Raw genomic sequence first — 8,874 nt, 5'->3', positions numbered from 1 at the left:
TAAATATGTTTTTAACTCTTTTTCATAGTGTTTTTAACATGTTTTATTAACTATTTGCTCTATCTCCTATTTGGTTTTTTAAAGAAAAATTAAATTAGTCTTTGTTTGCATGTTTAAAAGTTTTTTAAGAGGTTTTTATAAATCAAACATTACTTCATAAACTAAATATTGTTCATGACTTAAAAAGAAGCGACAATTCTAAGTCGTGACGGTCTTTGGGACAAGATCGAAGTGTAGTATCTGTTCTTCAGATGCTGCATTATTGCACTTCAATTTCTTGTTCTCTGTCAGTGGAGGAGAAATCCTTCACGACTGAGACAATTTTAATTTTTGTTCTTTTCTCCACGTTAAAAAACGACCCTGGTGTCTAACTCTGTCACATGGTGAGGCATTGTAAATAGGAACAGGTATGCAACAAACGTTAGCTGACTATAGCCAGATGGACTATAGAGATTTGTTTATTAATATTTTTTAAATCATTCAAAATTAACGCACAATGAAAATTATCTCCCTTGAACAATTCCAACAGAGTTACTTCCCTTCTCGGAAGTATTTGTAATGTTTTGCCATACAGTTCCGGTAAAATGGTGGAATAGTAAACGTCATCCATTATTGTTATTAGGAAAGGAAACTGTTTTGATAATTAAGTCAAAGCTTTTGGGGAGTTTGGTTAGTCCAAAACATGAATCTTTATAGGAAGTTTTCTCCATCTCCGGTGCCCGTCTCTCCCGAACCGCCACCTGTCGTCGATGGATACCGAAAAAACCCTTTGATGCCCAGTAGTCCGTCGTCAGCTCACAATCAGGAGAATGGAACGGCTAGGTTGACGGCCGCCGCGAAACGACAAAAATATTTCCGCAGGCTTTTCAAATTTCGACAGATGGATTTTGAATATGCCTTCTGGCAAATGGTTTACCTGTTTATGTCACCGCAGAAAGTGTACCGTAATTTCCAGTACCGTAAACATACGAAGGACCAGTGGGCTCGAGACGACCCTGCATTTCTCGTCCTGCTTAGTTTCTGGCTGCTTGCTTCGTCCGTTGGGTTCGCATTCGTCCTTCGTCTCCACTTTGTCGGCTTCCTCAAGTTTATCGTCTGGGTCATCCTCGTCGACTGTATCGGCGTTGGTATCCTGATCGCTTCCCTCCTCTGGTTTGTCACTAATCGCTATCTGATAGTGTCACCCCCAAGGGGACAAGATGTCGAGTGGGGTTACGCCTTCGACGTCCATCTGAACGCTTTCTTCCCACTTTTGATGATTCTGCACCTCTTCCAACTGGCCTTCCTCAACACCGTGATTGACCACGATCTTTTCATATCGAGACTTTTTGGTAACACTCTGTGGCTGATCGCCATTGGCTACTACATATACATCACATTTCTGGGTTACAGTGCGTTACCTTTTTTAAAGAACACACGCGCGCTACTTTATCCGATGACAGCGCTCGCCTTCGTCTACGTTCTCTCCTTGGCATGTGGTTGGAACTTCAGCGTCGGCCTCTGTTATTTTTATAAATACAGAGTTTTGTGAAAGACTATAATAATCCGAAAAATATAAACAACTAACTTTAAAAAAAAGTTATATATATATATTTTGGTACTTGTATAGATTAGTCCCCATGGATAGATGCCCCTCTCGGAACAAAGTGTAGTATCTTTTCAGGTGCTGCTACATTTAGTTTCTTCTGTCCTCTGTCAGTAAATGAAAAATCCTTCTAGATTGAGGCAATTTTAATTTTTGTTCTAATCTAGAGTTGCCCTTTTTGGAAGCTGGATATTCTCCACATTAAAATCCAATATTGTGTCTAACGTTGTCCTCGTGGGGAGACAAATTAAAGGCAAAAACACAAAATTAAACTGCTTTTTTGTCAGAAACGAAAAACAAAACATCGATTTATTTTACATTTAATTTTTTTTTTTTTTTTTTGTATTGTGGCAATTGTGGGGATAAATTGTTGGTTTTTATTTTGTTTTATTTTTTTTGTATTTACTGTTCTCTAGTTTTATTTTATTTGTTTATTTTCTATCATGCGAACATGTTATTTGTTTTTGTTTACGATTAGGTACCGAATTTCACTTCCAGTCCCTGCTTCGGAGATAGTTACGTGATGGCAAGGCAGTGTTCCCTGTTCCCTATTATAAATTCAAGTTTTACGATATCTTCCGATTGTTAAATTTAAAAAGCGCTCACTTCACATATAAAGAATAACAAAATGAAAAAGGAGTTTGTATTACTGTACACATAGATTCGAAAAAGTTGTCAAAAAACAAATATATAACAAATAAATGTTATCAAAAGCAAGATAAGTTACTTTTCTACCTAACTGGATAAATTTTTAGTGTTTTTATTTAATGTAAAGTGTTTATTCGGCTAAAAAAAAAACATGCAGCGTTTACCGATGTATTTGAAAAATTCAAATGGCGACGGACTCTATGTTGAGCACATTAAGTTTGGGAAAATGAGTTAAAACTAAAAAAACTACACAAAATACTGTTAGAAACCCACCGAATATCTGTCAGCCTCTGTCACGGTAACGTATATTGAATGGGTGTCTAACAGTATATTGTATAGTTTTTTAGTTTTAACTAATTTTCCCAAACTTACGTATTCAACACAGTCTGCCGCTTTTTGTATTTTTACAAATACATCGGTAAACACTGTATGTTTTTCGAACTGAATAAACATTTTACATTAAATAAAAACACTAAAAAATTATCCAGTTAAGTAGAAAAGTAACTTATCTTGCCTTGGATAACATTTATTTATTTTTTGATACATATTTACTTACTTTTAAATGTTCATTCTATTTGAAAAACAAATAATGTCTAGCGTTATGTGGGAACAAGAAAAAAAATTGCCACGATTTGACTTTTACATCTTTGAAATTCTGATAATGACTTAAAAATTAAAAGAAAATACTGTTAGAAATCTATCCAATAAATATTTATTTGTAACATTAATGAGCTGTTCTTAACATGCGGAAATTTTTTGTGACTATTCTATGATTTCATTTAGCAATTTAATAAAACGAAAGATATCCTGAAAATCCATTTGTTGGTAATTGTGTAGTTTAGCAGCATAAATTATTTGACAAACAAAAATTTATCATTTTTTATTAGAATATATCTACGACATTGGAAGCCGCTGTATTGCTTTTAAAATTTGGCCTTTCTAAGGTTTGACAGATTGGCCTTTTTAAAAAAAGGCCAATCTATCAAACCTTAGAAAAAAAAATATGGTGGCTAAAACATAGTTCATAAAAGAGTGTTAAAAAAAGCCAAATTTGGTCTTTTTAAGACCAATCTGTCAAACCTTTCAAAGGCCACTTTTTTAAAAACAATATGGCGGTCTCGACTGTCATACATTTAGTCTAATAAAAGATGTTGAAAAAATAATGAAAATGAAATTTTTTCTGGTTTTAACTTATCCTTAGGTTCTAATAATGTTTCATATAAAAATAAATAGTTTTTATAATTTTTTGTCTGTCAAATAATTTACGCCGCTAAACTACACATTTACCCATTTATTTTATTTATTTATTTATTTATTTTTTTACATTTGTGCATTTTAGGTTTGGAAGCCATTTTTTTTATTCATTTTTGAAGAATTCCACTCTGAACAAGAGAAAACTGCTCAAAACTAAAACTTTTCATTATTTTGATGTCTTTACAAAAGTTTAATTTTGTAAAAAAAAAAAAAAAAGGTTCGTTTTTGATTTTGTCATGCATTTTCATATAATGACGACTTTCATAATTATTTAAAAAAAAAAAATTATTCAATAAATGTTCAAATAATTAATGTTTTATTGTTATTGTGCTTGTTTTGCTTTTATCAATATATGTTACAGGATATTTTAACAATTCTGAAGGTTATCGTCAAGCAAAGTCCCCCGACTTGCTGCAAGCCCGTTTGACAAAAATTAAAAATAACGTATCCAATACAGAATATTCCCAAAAAAATTTTATACTATTACAATATATTGAAAAGAAAAGAAAAAGTTTAATATACTATTACAATATATTGAAAAGAAAAGAAAAAGTTTAATATACTATTACAATATATTGAAAAGAAAAGAAAAAGTTTAATATACTATTACAATATATTGAAAAGAAAAATAAAGTTTAATATACTATTACAATATATTGAAAAAAAAAAAAAGAAAAGTTTAATATATTATTACAATGTATTGAAAAGAAAAAATTGTGGGAATATTCTGAATTGGATAGTTTTTTTGTTTTGTTTTTTTCGTCAAAGAAGTTTGCAGCAATCGTCGAGGGATTTTACTTGACGATAACCACATTTTGTTTCGTTTTACTTCAAAGTTCTCAGAAATCAAGGCTAACACTTGATGTCTTAGATGAAATACATAGATATTCCATTAAAGTTCTTTTACGTCTCAAACATTAAGTTGGTAAAGAAGTTGGGAATATAATTTTCCTCCTTTCAATCGACTATTTAAATGTTATAGCATACTTTTCTTGTGGTTTCTTGGTCTTCCTGTATTCCAGGACAAGAATTTATTTAGTCTGGTGGAGTATCCAGTTTTGTGTTGTTACATGAGGTAAAATCACTTGGAGAACGGCAATCATTCCTTGTAAAAACCAGTGTTAGTTATCCATATTAATATATTTTTTACTGACATTTTATTTGGGCTGCAAATATTATGTGGGTTTTGATATTTAGTCAGGATTTACTTAGAGTGAAAATATCCTCATGCCAGATTTCCCTGACAGAGAGACCTTAGACATTCTAGGATAACGTCTATTAGGTATTCAAGTTCTCTCCATTCTGAATTGTCTGTGCTTGTTCCAAGTGAAATTCTTCAAAAATGAAAAAAAAAAAAAAATGTCTTCCAAAATCTAAAAGGCACAAGTGTCATTTATTTTTTCTTTTACAAATATTCTTTTCTTTTTCTTTTTTTTATTTTGTAACTTTTACAATTATTATATTAAAAATATTTCAAAAGTTTCTCCATTTCATGTTATCTGAGAATATAATCAGAAGGGACATAGTCACTATGTAGCCGTCAGTAAAGTTGCATTTTACACAGACATCCAGTACCAAATATTTACGTTTTACCCCTCCTGCCACTGCCTTGCAAAAAAAAACTTTCTGATTGTTGAAAGGTGGCCTATTCCTTGAATTTCATAGAGTAGAACATGAAACCACATCGAAAGTAACTAATAGCCGCGTGAAATAAATCAGTAAATGTTCCTTTCGTTTTCTCCTTTGGCAAACCTGGGTTTAATTTTGCATGGGCGCCTTTCAGCTCTTATAACTTGTTTCTGAATTTACTGAATCAATATTGGCAGCCATGGGGGCTGATCTATAATCGTACTTAATATTTCCTGCTTATTGTACACAGGTTGATGCAAATTAAATCCCATTGATCTGTTCATTGTCAACAACACTTAAGGAATAGTGTTCAAGAATGTTTGTTTGGAATCAATTCTTTCTCTTCATTATTAAAAAAAATGCATTTAATTTCTGTGTACAAATTACACAATGTACTTCTATAGAATTTGAACCAAATTGTTTTTATCATGACCCAAGTTTTAGTCTGGTAAATGTCGGTTCGCTTCAGTTTGAATTCTGTAGAAGCACCAATTCATTTTAATCCTTTTCTTAATAAATAATTTGGTAAATGTTGAGATCGGTGTTGCAGAGAGATTTTTGCCAAAAAGGCAAATAAAAATTGAATACTTCTTTACATTAATGTACATGCGAAAATGGGAGATTAAAATAACAGGAAAACATATATATATATATATATATATATATATATACTTATCAGTTGAAAATATAATAGAAATATTGTACACTAAAAACTTGTACAATAAAAATAATGAAAAATAAGAGAATTTGAATTAAAAATAAAATTCCCTATTCAGACTACGAACTCTGAATGACATTCATGTCAAACAACTTGTAAAAGATTATCTCCCTTCTTCTAATATAATGATAACATGCAGGCTTGGCATTACAAATTGTAAGGCAGTCAAAATGGCTACCTTTTTACAAAATCATTTTTGAAAAGTGAGAAAATTCTAAAATATTAAACAAAAAAAGAACTTTTTTTTTTTTTTTCCCCCACAAAAACTGGGAATTGTTATGTCAAGAAGCACCCAATAATTCAGTAAATTCTTTTTTTTCTGTTATGGAAATTCTTGTGGGTTTAAATTTGATTTTGGTTCCGGATATTTATTATTACCATTATTATTTATGCCAATAATTACATGTATTGATGCATGCTTTATTTTCATACAAATAAGTTTTATTTGTAGATTTTAACTCCTCACACTATTATTTTTATCTTTTGGTTTTGCGATATATTTATAATTTTAGTTAATACCAGACAAACCATGACTTGTTAATCTACACCACAATTGCTTGTTATATTTACTCATATATTTGTATGATAATTATTTAAAAAGGAAAATGAACAGACAGAACTGTACTTTTTTCTTTTCTAAAATGAAACAAAACAAAATGAACAGAATTTATCAAAGGGGTTCTTGTCCAGAATTCACCCTATATTAAAAACAGCAAAAAAAAAATCTGTATGATGTACCTATCCGTGATGAACTGAAAATATATTCTAGAAATCACGTAAATTGATTAATTAGTTTTATTTTATATAAAGAAAATCATTTTTAAATGATTAATGGAAATCCATATATATTACAACATAAATTTAGTAAGTATGAATTATTGTAGTTATCTCCCTTTTATTTCTTGCTTCCCTTTTTTTCTTTTTCTAAAAGGGGAGATTTGACAGTCACACCTTTGATACTCATCACGTAAATTCAAAAATAAAATTACTTGATCAAGTCACGTGATTTTTTGAATCGTCACAGATATGTATATCGTATAAATTTTTCTTTATTTTTGTTTTTAATATAGGAGAAATTATGGACAAGCACCAACTGATACACAAACAAAACAAACATTTTTTTTTTGCATTAGGAACACAATTTATGTTCAGTAGATATGGCACAATTTTCATCAGATTTGTTTTATGATTCTGCTTTTTTTATCACTTGAAAATTCCTGTTATAACACATTACAATATCATTTATATCTATTTTTTTTATAAAATTGTAACTAAGCAGATTTAGTATATCATGTACATAATATTAGTTTACTCGTAAATTACTTAATAGGTAATATTAGTTTGTAGTAAACTATGTATACTACTACAAGAATGTTTCTATCTTGTCTCAATAAATGAGAGATCTGATTTTAATTCCCAAATTAGTACAAATACTACTAAACTCAGCATTGCAAACACATTTTGGATTTGCAACATTGTTGTAATGTTAATGTAATGTTGTCATAAACTGTTTTCCTGACATTGACTGCTCCTCCTTAACGTTATAACATTTATAAAATGCTGCATTTGAGAAAATTCCATATTAGTCAGATAATATCAGAATATTTTTTCTTCACTTTATAATTTGTATAAAAACATCTTGACTGTATTTTTACATTGAGATCGCTAATTTAATTGATGAATGCACATTCTGTAATCTCTTTTTATGAAATCGCCATTAGACAAGGCATGAAACTACTTGATGTAAGAAGCTAAAAAAAATACCACTGCAAGGTCAAAAATTAGTCAACGGTAGATGTTATATGGATAGAATCCAACCCAGAAAACAGCAATTCTTCCTCCTTTGTCACAAACATTGCTTATGGAATGTGAGAACCAAAGTAAAAATATGGGAAGAAAGAGTTACAAAGCTGCCATTTCTGTAGAAAAAAAAAACTTGCAGCATTTTTTAAAATCTTATGTACTTTACAGACAGTTCCAGGCTTTTTTCTTCATCCAGTTTTGATATTTAGGGTGCTGTGAATATCTTAGACCCCCCCCTCCCCCACAAAGTGGACAACACCTGGCTATGTCTTGGGTCTGAATTTTATGCCGTTCAGTCGAAAGGTTGACATCAATCAGGTTGCATGCAGTTATAATCCTTCTTATAAATTTAAACTATGCCTTCCTTTGCTCCCCCCCCCTCTCTCTCTACTGCTTAGGACATCTGAATGTGTTATGTTTATACAAACAGTAGTAAATTCTACATGGCTGAACCACCTGAGATGCAGTGTGCGTAAGGTATCTGTAAACTCAGTAATGATGAAGCAATTAATAGATTCCTTTCTACCAGCCCGCGGCCACACATTCACTTAATAATGGTATGATCATTATGTCAAAATTGTTGCAGATCAGAAGTGTTTGAGGCCTATGACTCGTTACTGTGCAACATAGTTGATTGAACCGAGATTAAAGAAACTTTATCCATAACGGATGCATTCACCTATTGATACAGATGTTTGGCGTTATTTGACTATTGCGCTATTTGACTATTGCGTTTTGATAATTTGGTATTGACTGGAGGCTGCTTGTGAATTTGATATTCCCATGAAAATTCCTCGTTTGGATGAAGTGTTTAACCCGCCTAGGGTGAATACTTATTTATTTTGGAGTTTTCCTTCTGACAAGCTATTCGCCTTACCTTAGTTCGAATCTAGTCTATCCGATTTTCTCCATAACTGAGGAAGAGTGATGAATTCATACTTTTCTCAATGTTATCAATGAAAGTTACTTAATAATTTCTATACATATTCATTTCATAACTTCTATAGTCATCAACCCAACTACACTTTGTTTTTATGGGAATTACTCAAACAAGGCATGAAGCCACTTGATTTAAGGTGCTAAAATACACATACTACTCCGAAGTCAGAAATTAATCAATGATAAGTGTTAGATGGATAAATTTCAATCCAGAGAACAGCAATTCTTCTCTATTTGTTGACAAAATCACTCATAGATTGTGAGGACTAAAGGACAAAATAAAAGTGAGAGTTACAAG

General features: G+C 31.1%; 1 protein-coding gene across 1 annotated transcript; it reads left to right on the top strand.

Moving 5' to 3' along the window:
• The first annotated feature begins 559 nt into the window (after window positions 1-559).
• LOC145279705 (protein unc-50 homolog) lies at window positions 560-1,965 on the top strand. The gene has a single exon (XM_080130985.1). It carries the CDS (start codon window positions 683-685, stop codon window positions 1,529-1,531), a length of 849 nt encoding a protein of 282 aa, XP_079987111.1. The 5' UTR covers window positions 560-682; the 3' UTR covers window positions 1,532-1,965.
• Window positions 1,966-8,874: the final 6,909 nt, after the last annotated feature.

Source organism: Euprymna scolopes, chromosome 7 (genome assembly GCF_053919585.1).
Source record: "Euprymna scolopes isolate OS-2025 chromosome 7, ASM5391958v1, whole genome shotgun sequence".
NCBI lineage: Eukaryota > Metazoa > Mollusca > Cephalopoda > Sepiida > Sepiolidae > Euprymna > Euprymna scolopes.
This window is presented reverse-complemented; position numbering and strand designations above follow the sequence as displayed.

What these genes read in the sequence shown, in the direction of transcription:
- LOC145279705 (XM_080130985.1), top strand. Translation starts at nt 683, where the DNA reads ATGAATCTTTATAGGAAGTTTTCTCCATCTCCGGTGCCCGTCTCTCCC.